This window comes from Zalophus californianus, chromosome 2, assembly GCF_009762305.2.
Source record: "Zalophus californianus isolate mZalCal1 chromosome 2, mZalCal1.pri.v2, whole genome shotgun sequence".
Lineage (NCBI taxonomy): Eukaryota > Metazoa > Chordata > Mammalia > Carnivora > Otariidae > Zalophus > Zalophus californianus.
The window spans coordinates 159,052,403-159,072,496 of NC_045596.1; the positions used below are offsets into that span (position 1 = coordinate 159,052,403).

The 20,094-nt window shown below is 59.7% G+C and overlaps 2 protein-coding genes across 12 annotated transcripts in view; both read right to left on the reverse strand.

The window, feature by feature from the left end:
• Window positions 1-9,351, reverse strand: part of DMTN (dematin actin binding protein) — a 29,175-nt gene extending 19,824 nt beyond the window's left edge. For 4 of the 11 annotated variants that reach the window (XM_027600270.2, XM_027600274.2, XM_027600273.2 and 1 more), the window contains exon 1: window positions 915-1,139. The gene's annotated coding sequence lies outside the window, so the exon portion shown is untranslated. Of the gene's footprint in view, window positions 1-914; window positions 1,141-1,263; window positions 1,374-3,088; window positions 3,227-9,206 lie in introns of those variants that run through there. The other 7 variants (XM_027600269.2, XM_027600264.2, XM_027600272.2 and 4 more) reach the window with 4 other exon arrangements.
• A 609-nt stretch (window positions 9,352-9,960) lies between these two features.
• On the reverse strand, window positions 9,961-15,030 carry FGF17 (fibroblast growth factor 17). Its single transcript, XM_027599926.1, has 5 exons — window positions 14,996-15,030; window positions 14,792-14,828; window positions 11,940-12,117; window positions 11,617-11,723; window positions 9,961-10,569 (listed from the first exon to the last, which is right to left on the reverse strand). The coding sequence occupies exons 1-5, from the start codon at window positions 15,028-15,030 to the stop codon at window positions 10,276-10,278; spliced, it is 651 nt and encodes a 216-aa protein (XP_027455727.1). The 3' UTR covers window positions 9,961-10,275.
• Between the last annotated feature and the right edge of the window lie 5,064 nt (window positions 15,031-20,094).

A 20,094-nucleotide genomic window follows, 5' to 3' on the forward strand; every position in this document is an offset into this window, starting at 1 on the left:
ACTGACACCCCCTCACACCCACCCACTGAGCCTCCCTGGCAGCCGTTCTCCAAGCTCACAATCATCCACATCACGTGCTGACACCCCCTCCCTAAGCTGTGCACGTGTACCAGAACACAGTGCCCCCCATTTACCCATTCCCCGGGAGCTTTCCTGCTTCCCCATTCCCAAAGCTTGCCTGCCTTCCTTCTCTTACACCTGCCCCTGCTCCCCTGACTCTCAAACCCTGTCAACACTGTCCCCTGGGAGGGAAACGCCAGGCGCATCTGCCCAGGAAGGGGCATAACTAGCAAGAGGGAGCCTCTGGATCCTTCGGGGCCTGAATGTCTGCTCAGCCCCCAGCCCCTTCAAGCACTCCGGCAGGGGCCAAGAGTGAACAGGGGTCAGGCCTGCGGCCACGCCCTGCCACCCAACCTCACTCTGCATTCGGCTCTCACCGCAGCCTGGCCAGCCAAGGGCGAGAAAGGGGCTCCCCAGGTACCTCCCCACAGGGAGCACACCCATCACCACCAGCATTCAGGTGTCTGTGTGTCTGGCTCCCCTCTCAAGATCTGTGGCACACTGGGAGGGAGACTGGCAACCCCTTCCTCTCTCCTCCCTACACGCTCCCTGTTATTCAGCAAAGAAAGAACAGCTCCCGGCCCACCCCGTCCCCCTCATCCCATCGCTTGGACTTCTGCCCAGCACAGCTAGGTGAAGGGGGGACTGGGGTGACAGTATGAAACACCCCGACCCTCTTTCTCAAATCAGGTTTGAGGAGATCAAACCCAGCTAGTCCCAGGGTCTGGCCACGCAGGACCATTCTCCCACTGAACAGGGGCCACAGCTGACCCCCTCCCCAGGGGATCCCAGCCACCACCCAGAGCCCAAAGTGCCCACAGAGGGGAAGAGAGGTGGGAGACCTTGCCACCTACCTCTTCCCAGACAGTGGGGCCCAGACGCTCTGAGGCCCCAAGGCCAGGCTGGGCAGGCGCCCGCCCAGGTCCCAGGGCTGCCGCTTTTTCTCAAGAGCCAAGGTAATAGGCGTCTCTTCCAGGAACCCAGCCGTGCTTTCCCAGAGCACAAATAACAGGAAAAAAGCCGGCTTGGGGTAGGTGGGTGGGTGGGTGGGGGGAGGTGGTACAGGAGGGGACCTACGCTCTGGGCCCCCACCCCCTCGTCCCCACCCTGCTTCTCCACGAGCTGGCGCTTGGAGCCTGCGTCTGGCGGGGCGGGCCCTGCCCCCTCCCCTCCCCCCCCCCCCCCCCCCCCGCACCTCCCCACCTCCAGCTGATAGCGTGTGGCCGGCCCGAGGGCGGGCGTGCGCCTGTGTCTGTGTGTGTCTGTCTGCTCTTCCACCTCGATCACTCGCTGCAGCTCAATCCGTCTCAAACAAGAGGAGCATTAACCCGGCATCATGACGAAGCGGAATCGGAAGCAGACTCGGCGAGCTGCTGGCCTTTTTCCCTTTCCCATGGCCCCAACCCTGTAACACTCATGCTTGCTCACACGCACACACACACACATAGCCCCTCAAGCCTCTGCAGAAACGGCCGGGGTTTGAGTTGGGGTGGAGGCAAAAGGGGGCTCTACTGATAACCGAGGGGTGACAACACCTGGTTCCTCCCAGCACCTGCATCTCCTACTCATCACCTAAAAGCAGCAACGCAGGCCTCTGGGGGCCCTGCCTCCCTGGGGTGCTAAAGGGCACAGATGCTCAGGGGCAGGGAGAGGGCAAAATGCCAGAATTGGTCACCCAAGGAAGGATTCACCCCCTCCTGGGGAGGCCTGAATGGGAGGATCTGAGAAACCTGGTCCTCAGCACGGGAGACTGGGCTAGTCCTTCGGTACCCTGGATCCCCTGGGAACTGTGAGAAGGACCCCGTCTTTCACCAGGGCAGCTGCATCAGAAGGCAATTTCCTGCCAGGTGATGCCCCCGTCCCAGCACAGAACTACAGGATGTGCCTTCCCTGAATGGGAAAACCCTCAACCACTCCAGGACCCTGCCACTGGCCCATTGGTTCTCTCCGAGCTCAGCACAGAGCCTGGTTCATTTGTGACCCCTGGGGGGGAGGGGAGGGAGCCCAGCCGGCCGACCCTGGCCATGGCCCCAGTCTCCTTCCACCTCACAGCAGACTTGCCTACCTAGGCAGCCCTTGTTGTTGCCCCGGTAACCGCTGCCCACAGCCGGTCAGCTGATGGAATGAGCTGTCCTTGGGGAAATCTAGAATCTGGGGAGGGGGCTCTGGGGTGTCCAAATGGAAAATCACAGGGGAGGGGGCTTTAGGGGGACAGGTGAGAGTGTGCCCTGGACCTCTTTCTCAAAGAAAAGAGGACGGGAGGGGACAGATAGGGAAAGGAAGGGAGGGACGTCCGGGGTAGTGGAAGACAGAGAAGAATGAATTCTGAAGGATGGGCTCCAGCGAGAAAGGAGAAATGAAGAAGGCAGGCAGCTGAGTGGCTGAGGAAGAGTAGAAAGAATTCAGGCTTAGTTGCTGGGGACTGGCTGGGGGAGGGCCCTGTAGGAAGGAACCAGAAAGCCTGGGGGTGGGGGAAGAAACCTTTAGGAAGAAAGGTCAGGACATGATGCAGGAGGGGGTGGACTTTTGATGTGGCAGGAGGGGCCACAGCTTTGGAGGAGGGGGACCCAGGCCTTTCTGGGCAACCAGCCCAGTCTCTGCTTTCCTCCCTGCAAGCCCACCCTCACTGCCCAGGCCCCGCCGGCTCAGTTGTGCACAGCCTCCTGCCACCCTTCTGGCACACCGAGCGCCTGGTGCTTTTCCACCACAGCCCGTTAGGGCCCCTGATTTTCCCACTACCGCGGTTCCTGCCCTGCTCCCACTTGCCACCCCCCCAGACCCCACCCCAGGAGTTTTGTCTTCCGGTGCAAGGGTGACCAGAGGTCGGGCTGGAATGAGCTGTTGCAGGGAAGGACAGCTGTGGACAGGGGCCTGGAATGAGGTGGCTCATGAGAAATGGGTAGGAGTCTCTGGGCCGGGAGGAGGGGAACATTCTCCTCTGCGAAACAAGCACATCGTCCGACAGAGTGGGGGAAGCCAGGGGAAAGGGCAGGGGGAGGGGGAGAGGGAAGGGAGGGCTCTCCAGTACCTTCAGGGGCCTGGGGCGTGGGGCAGGAGCACGGCAGCTTCCTCGGTGACATACACCTCCATCCCTCGGCGCATCTCCTCTCCGCCTCCCGTTGCCAAGACAACCTGCCGGCTCAGCCACGGCGGCAGCAGGGAGGGGGGAGGAGGCGGCTGTGGCTCCCACTGCCTCTTCAGGGATGGAGGGAGGCGGCCTGAGGTCTGGTTGGTGCTGGGGTGGGGGTGGGGGAGCTGCAGGGGCTAGGGCTCCCCCGAGTCTCCCCTACCCCCTTCCATGAAGCTCTGGGGTTGGCTCCCCGGGCGGCCTCAGGACAGCCCTAATTTAGGGCCAGAGAGCAGGACAGCCTTGCAGACAGAGGCAGCACTGGGCAGTGTCCCCCCCCTTCCAGAAAGCTTGGTGTGCAGTTGGGGAAGAGCGATAGGGACAGGGAGGGATGACTTCTGTTGAAGGGTCAGAGGGTGGCTTCCAGCAGGAAGGCAAGGCCCTAAGCATGGCTGGGGTGGACATGGGGTTGTGGGCCCAGAAGTCTGCCCCCCACCTGACCTCAGCTGTCTCTGAGCACCTCCCTCTCATTCCCCTTGACCAAGAGAAGAGTTTTCCAATCCTGCAAAAGCCCATTCCCACTGCCCCCCACTCTAGAGGAATGTCCTTCCACGGGGCGGGAGAGCCACCTTGTGCAGGAAGAGTCTGCCACCAGCCAGCCCTGGAACCAAGGCCACTGCAGAGTGCAGAGTTAGGGCTCCCTCTGTCGGCCTGAGGCATGGTACCTGTCAAGGTCATTCCTTACTGAGAGGGATCCTGGGGGTGGGGGTGTGTGGGGTGTGTGTGTGGGGGTGTGTGTGTGGGATGTGGGGTGTGTGTGTGTGGGGGGTGTGTGTGGAGGTGTGTGTCAGTGCCCACAGCATATGTGTGTGTCATGTGTGTGTGTGGGGGGGGTGGTGTGGGTGTGGGTGTGGGGGGGTGGAGGTGTGTGTGTGTGTCAGTGCCCACGGCGTATGTGTGTGTCGTGTGTGTGTGTGTGTGTGTGTCAGTGCCCACGGCGTGTGTGTGTGTATGTTGGTGCCAACGGCGAGGGCCTCTGGGGTGTGTGTGTGTGTGTGTCGGTGCCCATGGCGTGTGTGTGTGTCGTGTGTGTGTGTCGGTGGCCATGGCGTGTGTGTGTGTGTGTGTCAGTGCCCACGGCATGTGTGTGTGTCGTGTGTGTCGGTGCCCACGGCAAGGGCCCCTGGGGTGTGTGTGTGTGTGTGTGTGTGTGTGTGTGTGTATGTGTGTGTGTGTCAGTGCCCACGGCGAGGGTACAGCCAGGCCAGGAGACCCTTCTCTCACCTGCCACGCTCCACCTCTTCTTCCCCTCTGGTCTTGCCGGACAGTGAGACTTGTTCTGCCCACCAGCCCTTTCCCCTGAGAAGGCCCCAGACTCCTCAGGGCCAGTGGACCATCCTCCCCCGTCACTTGCCTGCCTCCCCTTCAGGCTGGGATGAGAGGGGAGGCAAAAAGTTTCCCCCAGAAGTAGGCAACACTGAACACCAGTGCCTGTTGTCCAGGCCCCGGGGTAGGCTTCCGGGGCGCGGCTCGGCCGTACCCAGCTGCTGAGGGGGTTAGCCTACCTGTAAGCTCAGAAGTGCCTTGAGGCCTTGAGGAGGGCCCCTTGCATCCACAATAGGGGCTGGAGCGCCTGCCCCTCTCAGGAAGGCAGTCCCAGGCCCCACACACCTAGTTCTCGGCTCCTTTCTGCAGCAAGATCACTGGTGCCAGATGTCCTCACTGGACTCTGGCCCCGCCGCCAGCCGCCTCGGCAAGGCCTGTGCAATGGGAGTCTCTTCTCTCTCGGTCTCACTCCATTGCCCCCCGCCCCGCCCCATGCACCAACCGGCTGGGACTGGGAGCACCAGGGACTCTCCCCCTATGCCCGGGCCATCTAAAGATTAACTCCTGGGGAGGGTGACTAAGGGTACCTAGGCACCTGCGGAGAAGGGAAAGGTGACAACTGGGCCACAGGAATAAACGAAAGGAGGAGGGCCTAGAAGTGACCCTTTCTCAAGAGTTTAGAAGTCACGTACCCCCCACCTCTGTACACTGGACCCTCTGTCTCAGGGAGCCCAGAGCCTCAGCCCCCAGCATGCTGCCACAAGACCAGCCCCTCCCCGGATCCCCAACCCACAACTGCATGATCACTCTCCGTCTCAAAGCTCCTGCTACCACAAAACTTTCCCTAGTGTGACCCAATCTTTTCCTGCCAGTTCTCCAGGCAAACTTACAATTCTAGCCAAACCCATGGACTGCTCACCTTCCCCTGAACACACCTCACATCTTCCTGCCTCAAAGCCTTTTTCTCATGCTGTTTTCCCTCTTAGTATTTTCCCTTGCATGTCTTGTCTGCGGACTGGAATCCTGCTCATTCTTTTATTTGTTTAGAGGTGGGGGAGGGGCAGAAGGAGAGAGAGAGAGAATCTCAAGCAGACTCCCCACTAAGCTTGGAGCCTGATGCGGATCTCAAGACCCTGAGATCATGACCTGAGCCGAAATCAAGAGTCGGACACTTAACCGACTGAGCCACCCAAGTGCCCCTGAAATCCTGCTCATCCTTAAAGGTCATACAAACCCCAGCCTTTCCCAATGCTCTGGCCCCATGTACTCTCCCATCCCAGAAACCACCATGCCTGGCCGGAAGTGGAGAATATCCCACTCAGGTGATGAAGACAGGCAAGAATCTAGACTGTAATGCTCACTAGCTGCGACCACGGATGAGTTAATATCTCCGAGTCTGAGCTCGCCCACACGTGATGTGGGAATAATCTTACCCCCTGAATAAGGGGTTATATGTGAGTATTTCTCACATGCTGCCTGGCACATCTCTGGAGTTCTGTACACATTAGTGTCCTTGTTTCCAAAAGCTCCTATCTCCTTTTTTCCTCTTTTGGGTTGTACCAAATGCCACTTTGCTACCTTCTTAGGTGTGAGAGAGAGATTTCCAAAAGTCCTTAAGTTTCAAGTGTCTGGAGATCTTGACAGGGGATGATACAATATCTTGTCCATCTTTTTTGTTAACTGAAGGGCTAGCACAGTGCTTGTACATTGTAGGGAATAAATAAGTCTGTGGATTAAGTGCTTAGGACCCATCCCTGTCTAAGTCCACCTAAGGATGGAGGGTGGAGGCAGGATTCTCCTTCTCATTCTGCCTCCATCTCGAGGGAATGCAGGGCGCTGGGCCAAGGACTTATTTCTGGACCTTCAGTTGGTTTAATTTCCTCAGTAAATACTTACTCTATGTAATGTCCTGTGCTGGGTACTATGGGGGAGGCAAAGACGGACTACTTCTACATCTGAGGCACTTGATTTGTAGCACAACCATTCCACAAGCACGAATAAGTACAGTGATATGTGCCATAAGTCAAGGGCAAGTGGGCGGCCAGAGAGCCCCATGGCACCAGAGACGACCGCTAGTCCAAGAGAGGAGGCAAGTCTACAGAGCGGAGAAGACAGCAGCGGTCTGGGCGTGTGAGCGTTCCGGAGCAAGGCGTACTGGACGCTAGGAGCCTCATGATCAAAGATGGGCACAGGGTGCTGGCCAGACGGCAAGGGCTGCTGTTTTGCCAGAGCTCCTGGAGGGGACTTGTAGGGACAGGGCTGGGAAGGAAGGCTGAGCGGGATTGTACAGGAGCTAAGGAGTCCACTGGTGATCACACAACGCGGGCAGAGCTGTGGCTTAGGGTGGGGTAGGGTGAGCGAACCGTGTGATGTCCTGGAGGGGGTAGGGGTGTCGGGAGGCAGAGACCTGACTTGGAAAGCTACTGTAGTAACCGAGACAGACCCCAGCGAGGTCTGGCAACGGTGCAGAGTTTCCGAATGTGGGAGAGAAAGCAGTGGTGTGCAAGGGGGTGACAGCTGACGTGCTGCATTGCTAGGAGAGACTCAGCAGGAAGAACAAGGCAAGAAGAGAAAGGCAGAAATCTTCGGGGATGTTTCTATGAAGAGGAGCCAGGGAAGAGAAGGGTCCCAGCACCAGAGAATGAAGAGGTAGGACAGAGCTTCAAAAAGGGGTGGTCCTTCATGGAGTCCAGGGCTGTGAGGCTGAGGACGCCCAGGTCTGAAGCCAGGGAGCTCACTGGCCACTGCAGTATGAGGGACAGGGCTCAGTAGAGTGACTTTAATAGAAGCCAGCTTGCAGGGACTAGAAAGTGAGTGGATTTCCCCCTCTGCCTCATCTGGCTGTTGGAGGAACAAGGACAGAGGAGGGGAGATCAATATGCAGGCCTTTCTTAGCTGGAGGTCTTGGTGATCCTAACCAGCACAGGATCGGAGGCACCTGCTGCCGCCTCCCTCCACTTTGTCACATCCTCCCAGAGATGGATGCGCTCGTCTTGCCCCAAGTCTTCCCCCACGGTGTCCACCCCATCTGCGCACTTGCTTAGAACCTTCCGGCACACAGAGGCAGCCAGGGTTGCTGTAGCCAGCTGCGGGGTGATCTAAGGTCCTCAAGGAAGCCTTCTCCCTCCCCCACCCATGTTAAATCCCTTGAGACCCCATTTTCAGAGATCCATTCCTTTGGCCTCTTCTGTTCAGCATCTTTGAAATCAGCCCCAGTTTAGGCGAATGAACTGAACCGACTTCCCCAGAGTATGAAGAGACCCCCTGGGTATGGAGCCTGGACTTGGCAGAGGCACCAAAAGGTGTGGTAAGAAGGTTCAGAGAGCCAAGCCAGAGACCCAAGGCCACCAGCAGGCGTCAGACGTGCCAGGCTCGGGGCTCAGGGCGGGGCAAGGCACTCTGAGATGGCACAGGCCTCCGAGGCCGCCTTCCTCCCTCACCCTGCCCACTCTCAGTCCCTCCTCACCAGGTCTCACCTCAGAAAGCAAGAAAGGAAACAGTGAGGGCTTTCTGGAGCCGGCCCCCAGAGGCCTGTCTGTGCTGGGGAGGTCAAAGAGAGGGAGGGAGAGGCGGGAGAAAGGCGGAGAAGAAAGCAGAGGCAAGACAAAGGGCCCCGTCCACCTTTGAAGCTGTCTCTAACCCAGCCAGGGATGGTGGGGTGGGTCTGAGAGCCCGGCTGGGGGGAGGCAGGCTAGAGTTTTAAAGAATGTCTTAAATTCCTGCGGAAATCAGCAGGATTGTAAGAGCCCCCCTCCCCAACACACCTCCTTCCCAGCCTCCTACCCCTGCCCCCCAAGTCCAGACCTCCACACCTGGGGGCCCCAACCCTTTGTCCTCAGGTAATTGCTGGGCGGTGCCCCTGTGTTTAAAATCCCATTGAACTCACCAGTTATCAGCTGTGGCTCTGGACCACCCTCCCTACCCCCCAACCCCCAGAAAACGACCCCCAACACATCTCCCGCAGTCTTCACCAGGATTAAGGCTCTTTGTGATGGGGGGGGGCAACCTGGTGCAAAGCAATTATGACAAGCTGGGGGAGAATGTCTGTCCTGGGGCCTGGGGGACCTCCCTCTTGGCTGTGCCTTCTAAATTGCTCAGAGTTGGGGGTGTCAGACTGCTCCAGTCCTCACCAAAGGAGAGGCGAGGGATCCCCAATCCCCACCGGCTTGGGCGGCTGCTTCACCCACCTCCCATTTTGACTAAACCGGGCTCCTCCCCAACTTCCCAATCGGTCCTTATTTTTAGGCCATTCTTGGGAAAAGTGGGGAGAAGGGAGGTCTTTTCATCCTTTTTCCTCTCTCTCCATAATACTTCCCTCCGCCAGCTTCCCAGAAAGCAGAGGAAGGGGAAACTGAGGCTGGGGGTCCAACAACATAAGAGCGGTTTTGGGCGGGGAGCCCTGCTAGGAAGGGCTTTCCCCTCAACAAGATTAAAAGCCAGCGCAGATGAGGAAAGAGGCGGCTTTTATGGCCTCTTAGTTTCACTCCCCAAAAGCACACCTGGAGGCGTCTGGGAAAGCCCACCCGAGAAGCCCGGGCGGGGGAGGGGGGCGCCGTTCCCCTCCGCCCGCCGCGGCGCCCCCTCCCCCTGGGCCGCGCTCTAATTGCGACTTCCCCTCAGGTGTGGCCCCCGCCCCCGCCCCCCGCGGGGACCTGGGGAACAAGAGGGCGCATTCTCGCCCTCACTCCCCCTTCCGCTCGGCCGAGCCCTCCTCCCCCATCCCCCTGCCCCCCCCCCCCCGCCCCGTCCTCACCGGAAAACGGCAATCTGGCTACCGGCGAGGAGGCTGCGGCGTACGCGGGTCGCCCGGGCGCCGCGCCGGGCTCTCGGGCCTGCTGCCCCGGCCCCGGCCCCGGCCCCGGCGGCTCGCCCGCCCCAGGGTTTGGGTTTGCTTCGCCCCAACAGGTAGCACGGGACGCGCTGTGCCAGCCAGGAAACCGGAGCCCGCGCGGAGGGAGGGGCGCACCCGCCGGTCCCGGGGCCTGGACCCGCCCCGGGCCGCCAGCCTCGCGCCGGGCGGAGGTGCGGGGCCTTCCCGGGGCCACCCACGCCCCGCTTCCCCTGCGGGCGGCGCTGCCCCCCGCGCCCCGCGCGCCGCCCCATCCACCTGCCGGGCCACGCCCGGCCCGGGGCCACTGGGCTCCCACGGCTCGCCCGGGCTCTGCTCCGCGCCTCTCGGAGAGGCAAGTTTGTTACCCCGCAGTTTGGGAGTTGGCTTGTCCACCCCGCCTTCAGATAACCCGTTTGCAGGAAAATGGTTTTATTCTGGGGCTTGAAATTGGGGATGGGGGTGCAGGCCTGGGTAGTGGAATGTGAAGAATGGCCATCCCTCTTTTTTTTTTTTTCTCCTCTCCCTTTTTCTTTTTTCCTGAAACAAACACAAAAGTCCCTTCCTACAGTCTGGCCTGGAGGAATTTGGAGGCTGGGGGCAGACTGAGGAAGTCTCCGCAAGCAGAGTTTAAAGAGAGCCACCTCCAGACAGTGTCTGCAAGGCCTTGAGTCTGCTGCCCTTTCCACCTGTTTCAGGGAGCCTGCGTCCAGGGGAACACTACAGTTCTCCGCCTGGGGGTCTGCCCCACCCCCGGGGCCTATTCCGGTGCGGGGTTGGGGGGGTGGGGGGGTAGGGGGTATCTGGGGCGGCTGCCTTGAGGCCCCAGCCCTGGTTTGTGGCAGTCCCGCCCCTTTCCGGCTGGAGGCTCCGATGCTTGGTGGTCCTCCTTGGGGGCTCTGGTTCCCCTCCCTCCACCCCAGCCCAGTCTTGGGATCAGGAAGGGAAGGGGATGGGAAGGCTGGTGAGGGGCAGCTGCCCCCAGTGTCCCCCACTACGTCAGGGGCTGTGGCCTCCGTGTGCGCTTGGTCCGGCGGGTGGGGGCTGAGCCCACGAACTCGAACTGCTTCTGCCTCTCGGCGTGGTTGGGGAAGGGCAGCTGGCCCTGGTAGAGGCGCTTGATGAAGTGAGCCTCTCGTTGGTTCTGACGGCTGCGAGAAGCCTGGCGGGGCCGACCCTGCCTCGTGAAGGCCATGAACCATCCCTCGTGCCGGGCATTCTGGAAGGCCGTGTAGTTGTTCTCCAGCACAATCTCCGTGAACACACAGTCTTTGCTCTTCCCGCTGGGCTGCAGAGGGAAGGAGAGAGAGGAGGGGAGTTTGTCCACCCAACCTGTCTGGCTTGTCAGCCTTTTGGGCCTATTTTGTAGGACAAAGGAGGGAGTGATGGGGGCTGTGTGCCCAAGGACTTCTGCCCAGTGAGGTGAGACAGGTGCCCTTGTTGGAGAGGCAAAAGTGGGAGAAAGGAACACGCTTTGCTGGGAGTCAGATCTGAACTTAAATACAGGCTTGTCATTTGCAAGTTGTACACCTTGAGCACGGTGTTTAGCCATGCTGAGCCTGTTTCCCCAGATGTGGCATAAAGATCCAGATTACTCTGCAGTGCGTACTCAGTGGGCACTCAGCACATGAGAACACTCCTCAGCGTGGGTGAATGGTAACTGCTGGGTGGAGGAAAGGAGGCAACAGTCTCCTGAAAAGAAGGGGCAAATGTTTATAGAATAAAGACAATGTCAGGAGCCACCCATCTGACCTTATCCATAGCCTTGACACTATGCCCATTTTTATAGACAAGAAGCCTGAGGCTTGACAAAAATCAGCAAATACTTGGTGAGAACAGCCAGAATCAGAAGCCAGGATTGACAAATGCTAAAGGAAATGGAAGTCTCCCTGCTCAACAGTACTGGGCCTGCCATTGTGGAGAGGCTACACTAGCAGGCAGTTTTGTAGACAGTGTGCATCTTCCTGGAGGGCTCCTGTGGACCCCACTGACCTTGGGGAGCTTGTGGCCGTGTATGAGTGCCCACTCTCAGCACTGATCAACACTTAACCTCAACATGGAGGCTGCAATCTCATGTAGGTGCTAAAATCCTGACTGATTGATGTTGGGATAGAGCCGGTAAATCAGAGCCGAAGAGACTTATGGATCAGTAAGTGTTCTCAGAGGGCTTCTAGACCCACAGGGACTCATTTAAATGGAGAAACCAGAGAGTGGCTGAGTGTTGGGGTGTGAGTAGAAGTGGTCCTGGCTTGGGCCCAGTAGAGGGGAGTGGGGTGCTGTGGGGCAGGCAGTAAGATTGGTTCATTCATCCACTCGCCCTCCTTCCAGGTCTCACCTTTCCGATGAGCTTGCCCCTCTTGTTCATGCAGATGTATTTCTCACTCTCAGCACCCTTGATGCGCACGCGGCTTCCAAAGGTGTCCGTCTCCACTATGAGTTTGGCTGCGATGGGGGAGGGGGAGAAAGACCTCTGTCCGTGGGGGTTCCCGGCTCAGGGGTGTGGCAGGGGAGCCCCCCAACCAGCCTGACCCCCGAGCTTGGGCGGGGGGCACCGGGAGGTTCTCACACTTGGGCCCCTGCCCTGGCACAGGATCTGGGGAGAGACCAGGTTAGGCAGGCCAGGGGTGTGAGTGGCCTCTGGCAAGGGCTGGGTCTCACCGAACTTGTTGCCGTCCTCCGCGGTGGCAGAGATGCGACGCCCGGTGACCTGCACGTGCTTGCCACTGGTCCGGCTGTAGAGCTGGTACTCGCGGATCTGCCGCCGGCTCAGCTGGTCGGTCATGGCGCCCTGGTCCCTCACGTACTGGTTAAAATTAGGAGACGGGTGATTCTCCCCCTTTGCGGTTACCAAGGGAAAAATAGTGTCAATTTGCTTTGGGTGACACCACCAGTGGTCCATCCAGGGGAGCGGGGTGTGGAGGTGAGTGTGATGCGGGCAGGCCATTGGCCCTGGGAAGCAGAGGTGTAGGGCAAGGTGACGTATGATCTTCCCAGGCCAGTGGGTGAGCCAGTCGTGACCTCTTGGCTCTCCATCTGCCAGGCTTGGGAGACACCTGGTGATCTAGTGCAGACCTGGAGTCGTGACTCTGGTTGCTAGAAGGAACTCAATTTCAGCACTAACTGTGGAATCCTGAGCTCCTGCCCGCCTCCCCTGCCCCTGCCCCTGGGTGCTCAGGGCTCTCAGAGAAGCCTGTCCCCGGTTCAGTGTTCCTCCCTCCTAGGGGTGAGGGAGGTGGAGGCTGCAGCAGGAAGAGGCGCTAGGGTCGGTGGCCCAGGGGCGCCCCCGGGAGGCTCTGGCCTGCCTGTGCCACAATGTAACAGAGGCTCGCGGCCAGTGGGGGCGATGTTGCAGCCTGCTGCCTGCTGCCTGCTTCCCGGGTTCCACTGTACGTGCTGCCAAGCCTGGCCGAGTACCGTCCCCAGGCCCAGTCTCTCCTTACCTATCCGCAACGCTGAGCGGGAGAAAAACAGACCACTTCCTGCCCTCTCTCTCCAGTAAGGTGCAAACTTGATGCCATTTCTCAGCTGCTGGTGACAGCTTCAACCCTAGGCTCAAATGTTTCTCCCTCCACCCAATCCTGCTGGCCAGACTCTCTCTGCCCCAGATCCCTAAGGCCACCTTTATCCCAGGCCCAGTCACAACCACCAAGACAGACCTGGACCCTGATCAGCATCTGTCAGAGGCCACTCTGTTGTGGAGAGGGAGGAGCCGGAGCCGGAAGGATCAGCTTTGAGGAAGGGGGCGGTGAGTGAGCGGCTCCAGGCTGACCCTGTAACCCGCTCAGGGTTAACCCTTCGTGTGTGTCACTGCTCATTTCCGACTCCAGCTCAGCCACTGGCCAGGAGTGCCGCCAGGACCCCCCCCCCCCCCCCCCCCCCCCCCCCCCCGCCTATGAGAGCAGGGTCTGGAGACTCAGGGCAGCGAAGTGCGACCCGCACCCCACCCTGGAATTTGGGGTGGGGGCCTGCCTCCCTGCCAGGGGGTGGGGTCTGGCTGGCCCAGGACCCTCGGTGAGGTCCGGCCTGTCCCCAGCCCCCAGCCTCCTGGCCCAGGTTCAGGCCCTCCGCCCCTCTTGGCGGGCAGCCTTCTTCTGGCTGTCTGTTCCAGGTCAGGAGCAGAGAGGGCCTCCCTGAAGCCCCCTCCTCTCCTTGTCCCCCTTCAGGCCCTGCACAAAAGCAGCCCCACGCCCCCCCCCACAACCCCACAGCCCACAAGTCGCTCTCCCCGCGGGACCTGGCCTGTCCCTTTCATGTTCCCGCTGCGGGGGGACCTCCCCTTCCACTGCTGCAGACAGCTGCTTGTCAGACGGCCCCTCAAGCATGGCTATGGTCCGGCCTGCCGGCCCCCCCTCCAAGGGGGGTGAGGGGGCACTTCAAGGGGGAAAGGACAGCTTTGCCACCTTCCCTGAGTCCTGAATGGGGCCTCAGCCAGGCCATAAACGCCCCGGCCAGCCTCACCATTGTGCTAATTCCCCTTCCAGAACAGGTTGGGCCCACCCCCAGCCCCCTCCCAGCCAGGCTGGGGGCTTTCTTCTTGCTCTCCCTGGATGTGTGAAGCAAAAGGCCTGGAACGGGGGCTAGAGCAAAAGGGGGAAGGAAAAGGGGGGGGGAGTTGTCTCTCTCTCTCCCACCCCCCCACTGCTTCAAAGGCAGCCCCTTTCCCTCTCCCAGAGAAAAGGCATTTACCTTCAAAAAAAGTCCCCACTGGATATGAAGAGAAGTGGGCCTCTGGCCTGGGAAAGCCAAGCGATCTCTCCCCAGAGCGGTTCTGGACCAGTGCATTTTAATAGCTGCACTTTTATGGAGGATCACAAAAAGGGACCAAGCCTTGCACAGGGGGCTGAGGCTTGGGGTGGGGGGTGTGTGTGTGCATGGGGGGCTGACATAGGGTGGGGGGAGTGTGGAGATGCAAACCCTGAATCTTGTCCCCAAAAAACCTCTTTGGGCTTCACCTCATTGCCCTGTAGGTAAGGAGTCACCCCGCCCTGGCTGGGCATTCTGACTGACCACGCAATCCCCCAGGACAGCGGCCCCCCAGGACATCCGTGTTGGGGGGCGTGGGATAGTAAGTGGAACGCACAAGTGGTTTTGCATGGAAACCTGTGTTTTCAGATACCTCCAAGTACAAGCCTCACCTGAGCCAGCACCTCTGCCCTCTAACCTACCGCTTCAGACTCCATCCCTCAAGCCTGGGCTGCTCCATGCATTTAGCCTTGTGTGTGGTGGTGGTGGGGGGGGGACCCGTGTGGCAGTAAGGAGAGAGAAACAGAGACTCCAGGACAAGTAGGGACAGGGAGGGTCATGGAGGGAGGACAGATAAAGACCTCAGTGCATCCCCAAATGTGCCTTGGCCCCTTCTACCCTCCCCCGAAGGCTGACACCATCCCCCCAACCTCAAAAACCATCTGTATCCAGGGAGAGGCCAGAACCTGCCGAGAGGAGACTACCCCCGCCCCAGCTGGGTGGGGTGGGGGAGATGGGGAAAAGTTGGTGGGGGGGCGCCCGCCTACCTGAGTTTGACAGCAGAGAATCAGTAGCTGCAGGCACCTGTGTGGGAAGACAAGGCAGACCCTGGTGTGGGTGCCAGCCGTCAACCCAGGGCGAGCCCCCAGGCACTCCCCCCAGCCCCTCCATGTGGGGGTCCCGGTAAGATTAGGTCTGCCCCAGGCTGGAAACGGCGACAAAACTTCAGTCCAGAGAGGCAGCACACTTACAGAGTGAGGTTGGGCAGCAGGCGGGTGGCTCCCATCGCCGGAGAGATTTCTTGGGGCCGTTGCCCCCCTGCCCCCAAACTCAGGAGCAGATATGGGCAGTCCCCAGGGGTAGAGTCCCAGAGAAGCCAAGGTCTCTTCAAGCCACAGGTTTTCAGGGGGGAGAGGAGGAGAGCGAGGGGAGGGGAGGAGGAGTGGGGGAGGAGGGCGCAATTGGGAGCCTGAGGTGTGAGGTGTCCACCTTCCTGGCCAGTGAGCCAGCAAAGCAGCCACCGGCGGGGCCGCCAGCCTCTTGCTGGGCTACCAAGCACAGAGGATGGAGCTGCTGGATAAGGAGGCTGGCCCCTGTGGTCTCCCCCGTTTCCCCTGACCCTCAGACCTGGACCGGAGGGCCCCTCCTCCCCTCTCAGGGCCAGCTTCTCCTGCCCTCAGGTCTGGTGCCCCACCTCCCCAAGGGAGAGCGCAGGTATCATTCCGGGCCAGGGGTTGCTGAGTCTGGCTCTGGGGGTGGAAATTCCCAGAAGCAGCCTTAAAAGGAGGAGCCTCCCTCCAGGGGGCAGGCGGTGGGCTTGGCTAGGAGCGCTCGCTTCCACTGCCTCTGTCACCCCTTGCTCCCCCTCTCTGCTGTCTGGCCACCGGGATGGAGGTGTTAAGGCTGTCCCAACTGGCAGCAAATAGTGGGTGCAACAGGTGGGGGGCCAGGGATGGGGGAGAAGGCGCAGCTGGGGCTGTGGAAGGACCTGTCTCAGAAAAGACAGACTCGGAGAAGAGCTGGTGCATTGGCACAAGCTACTTTTCTCAGGGCCCCGGGCACTTTTCTCCTCGAAATGGGACAGTACTGCCTCAGGATGTCGGAGGACCAAATGAGATAACTGCACTGAGCAGACGCCAAAAGGTGTAATATGTTCTTGGGCCTCACCCATCATCCTCTCTGGGGCAGAAGCTGTCCCTAGGGCCTCCTCCCCGCGCCTACCAGCAGCTGCCTCGGATGAAGTGCCCACCAGCCTCGTCACATGACCTCTGGTCCCACCCTGCTCTGTACCGTGCCAGTATTACCCCATTCTACAGACACGCTGTAGAAACTGAGGCACACTGGTAGGTAGTTAGCTCAGAATGACCCAGCTAGTGAATGGTGGAACTAGGTTCTTAAAGTCCATGCTCTTTCTATTCCACATGGATCTCATCTGGAGACTTTCTGCTGTGTCCATGCCCTCCGGGCTGCGATATCCAAGGTCCCAGAAGCTGGTGACCAGGGACTCTAACTGTTCCTTCCCTACAGAAGGTGGGGGATGGTGACTGTGGAAGCAGGCTCGTGCTTAGGGGGATCTCCGAGGGAAGCCCCCCGCGTCGGGAAGCAGAGCTCACACCTCAGCTCTGGGCTGTGAGGTCTAAGTGCCCCCAGGATGGAAAGAGAAGGGGAAATGCTGGGTGTGGATGTATTTACCTAAAGAGATGAGCAGGAGGGCGAAACTCTCACCTCCAGGCCTCCTTCTCACCTTCCTGAGCTAGATCAATCCACAAAGTTGTCTGCCACCCCTCCCCCCACCCCAGACAAGACCCAAGGCCACCTCCTGGCCACCTCCAGCAGTCCAGCTCCAGCACCTGGCTCCCAGCTCCGCCCCTGGTGCCCCATGGCGGGGCTCAGGGTCCTGTTGAGCCTGACCTGGCCTGGGAAGTGCGGAGGTAGTCCTGTAACTGGGGGAGTCCGGGGTTGGAACAATACTAGAATCATACTGTCAAAACTGGAAGGGCTCGGGGCACCTGGGTGGCTCAGTCCTTAAGCGTCTGCCTTCGGCTCGGGTCGTGGTCCCGGGGTCCTGGGATCGAGCCCCGCATCGGGCTCCCTGCTCGCGAAAAGCCTGCTTCTCCCTCTCCCACTCCCCCTGCTTGTGTTCCTGCTCTCGCTGTGTCTCTCTCCGTCAAATAAATAAATAAAATCTTAAAAAACAAAAACGCAAAAAACCGGAAGGGCTCTTAGAGATTCTTCATTTGGTCCCTGAGGAGGCCCAGGGAGGGTCTCACAGCTAGTTAGTGAGTGGCATGACTTGGACAAGGCATCGGGTAACCAGACTCCCAGTCCAGTGCTCACCATTTTCTGAGCAAGCCCCAGCCTGTCCTGCTTCTCTGCTTTTGCCCAGACCAATGCTCCTGATCATTTCCATTTTCCACATTTGTTCCATTTGGGGCAGGATTTAAACTCCGCCTCCCCTGAGGAAATGCCTGAATCTCCCTCTCTGCTGTGGTTGGTGCTGGCTCTGGCTCTATTCTCCGGGGAGCCCGCGACCTCACCCGCATGTGTGCCTGCTCCTAGCTCCCGGACAGGGTACTCAGGGCTACCTCCTGCTGCCCTCAATCCTGGGATGACAGGTAAGAGCAGATGCATGGAGGTAGTTCCGAATTGGAATTGTGGGGTGGACTGGTGAGCTGGGAGATGGAATGAAATAAGGAGTCAGGTGTGGGGAGTGCCACCTAGCGCTGTCTGGGCCCCAGTTTTCTGAGCCTGAGTGCCTGGTTCCTATCGGTGGGGGAGGGGCCTGTTGTCACTGGCCAGCCCCCCAGCCAGGCCTGGGTCTCCATGGCAACAGATGCCAGCAGTCAAGCTTGGCCTTGGGGCTCAGCCAGGGGCCTGTGCCAGGGGGCTCTGGGGCATGGCTGGGTAGCCTGTTTCATGGTGCGACATCTGCTCGTTGTCCCTTCCCATTGTGCACCCGCAGGCCTGGCTTTCTGACTCAGCTTGCTCCTTTACCCCTATGGGGAGGCCAGTGCTGGGCTCCAAGAGGGGAGGCCGCATGGAGAGTGTTCCATGGATTTTATCCCCATCCCCAGGCCCTGTCCTCCATGGGCTGTGTGACCTATGGCAAGCCCCTCACTTCTCTGGTCTCAGCTTGCTAATTTGTAAAAAGGAAATGGCCATTATCGATGCTGTCAAAACTGCCACCATGAGTACCAACTGAGGTAGACACTCCCTGAAAAGTATCAAGGACCAAAAGAATGGGGGCAAGGGGCCTAGACCCTCTTATGTGGCCCAGACTCAGTTTACCTAAATTTTGCCCCACTCTCTCCCTTGACTAGAGGGAGCTGGGAGGCAGAAGGTAGGGTTCATTAACATTTATGGGGGGAGGTGGCAGGAGGTGATAAGGGAAGTGAGAAGTAGCCTGGGCTGCATTGGTTAATCCCCACCCCCTAGTGCCAAGTTCAACACCCCCCAACTGAGGCGTCTCACGCCTGCTCCTTCTAACAGCCCAGCTGGTGCAGACACAGAGCCCGCAGAGCCCACCTGCAGACCTGCCACTTGTCACCACCTGCTTCGACCCGGCTCACCCTTTTCCTGTTGAAAAACAGAAGGGCTGGGGCTGGAGCTGGGGCAGGGCAAAAGGCACCTGGACCTGTCCAGGCCGGGGAGCCCTTCGTCTTTGTCACTCGGTCCCTACCGCCTGCCAGCACCTGCCAGCACTCGGAGGCCAAGTCGGCGGTGTAGTTGTCGCCGGCCCTTCTGCGCAGACCCCGGGCGCAGCCAGGCTGCTGGGGCGTTGGCCTGGGGCAAGGGGCCGGCAGAGGGAAGAAGTCCCTGTGTGGCTGGGGGCTGCCCAGTCTAACTCCCGGCCTGCATTCTAACGACCGCTTTCAGTTCATGAGACTTCCTAGCGCTCCTCTGCGGGGCTCTCCCCACTCCCATCCGGAGTGGTTAAAGAGCTGGGGGCCACACTACCTGGTGGGAACCCTGGTTCCTCCACTAGCTCTGTGGCCCTGGGGGCAAGTTGTTTCACCTCTCTGTGCCTCATCTTCCAGGTCTGAGAAGCCGGGCTTAACGGGAGTGAGTCCCGGGAGGCCCTCCAGGCTGCACCCATAGCCCTGCACGCCCAGCACGTTCTTCCTACAATGATGGCAATCTTCTTTTGTTCAGACCCCCAAGCTTGCTCTGCCTCAGGCCCTTTGCATTCTTGGCCCCTGCCCGGGCAGAAGGACAAGTGTCCTTCTGCCGGCTACTCCTGGGGCCTGCCACCCCCTTCTTGTCACTCCTCTTCTTTGAGGGGCTTCCTCTGATCTCCCAACAGCACTTCTCCAGCCTGGAAGTTAGCCTGTTTCACTTCCTGCAAAGCCCAGGACAGTAACTGACATTTTGTTGTTGGCTTTTGTTTCCATGAGGCTGGAGGGGACTTGAAGGTGAAGAATTTGTCTCCCCAACTCTGTGTCACTGTGGCATGAAGCCATGAGAAATGCCTGCTGCCCACCTGGAGCCAGATGTGAATTGCTGTCCGGGTGACCAGAGGTCAGTGGCTCATTCTCATTTGTTAGAGGCTGGGGCGATGCCCACATCTGTCCTATGGGGTGACGAGAGCAAGCAGTAAGAACGCTAGCCCTACCCTCCTCCGTCTCTCCTGGCTTCGAGAGAAACGGAGGCTGAACACGGACACAAAAGCCTGCCTGCTGACCTTCTCATGCCGGCATTCAGACCTCCCACCTTCTGGGACCCTGCCTCCGGATCCTGGAGAGAGGCAGGGCCATCTCCCCATTGGCCCACTTTAGGTCTGGCAGGTGGAGGTGTGGGGGAGGGCCAGGGAGAAGCCCAGCAGAGGCCCTGCAAGTATAAGCCCAAGTGGGGGGCCATCTGTGTGTCACCATGGGTGACCCAGGCTCCAGGTCATTCACCCCCTTGCCAGTACCCCCTTGCCTCACCCGAACACTCTGGGGAGCCCTGTTCTGTGGCTCCAGGAACTGTCCTGGGGGATGCCTCACAGGGGAGTTAAGAGTGTTTACCTGTCCACCTCCTGTAAGAGACCCTCTAGAGACTCTGTAAAGCCTGCCTCATGTGCCCTGCCTGGGAGGGTGTCCTTGAAGGTCCAGGCCTCCGGGCTCTTGCCTGACACAGATCTGCACACAAATGAGCAAGAGCTCACCCTGAACAGGAGGCAAGCCTGGAAGCGCACAACTAGCATCCCTCCTCCGGGGTTCCAATAGATGTCCTGTGTATTTGACAAGCGACAGACGTGATTAGGGCCAGGAGAGAAGATCCTCAGGCTAGTCTGACGGGCCAAGGCCCTTCCTGGCAGGGTGGGCAGCTCTCACCCCTTGGTTCGGCACGTGGCAAACGGGCCAGCCAC

Bases quoted from the DNA above. Each gene is read 5' to 3' on its own strand.
- FGF17 (XM_027599926.1), bottom strand. From the start codon at position 15,030: ATGGGAGCCACCCGCCTGCTGCCCAACCTCACTCT. The intron at 12,118-14,791 runs GTAGGCGGGCGC...GTAACCGCAAAG, and splicing joins TTCTCTGCTGTCAAACTCAG to GGGGAGAATCACCCGTCTCC. The intron at 11,724-11,939 runs GTGAGACCCAGC...CCCCCATCGCAG, and splicing joins GGAGGACGGCAACAAGTTCG to CCAAACTCATAGTGGAGACG.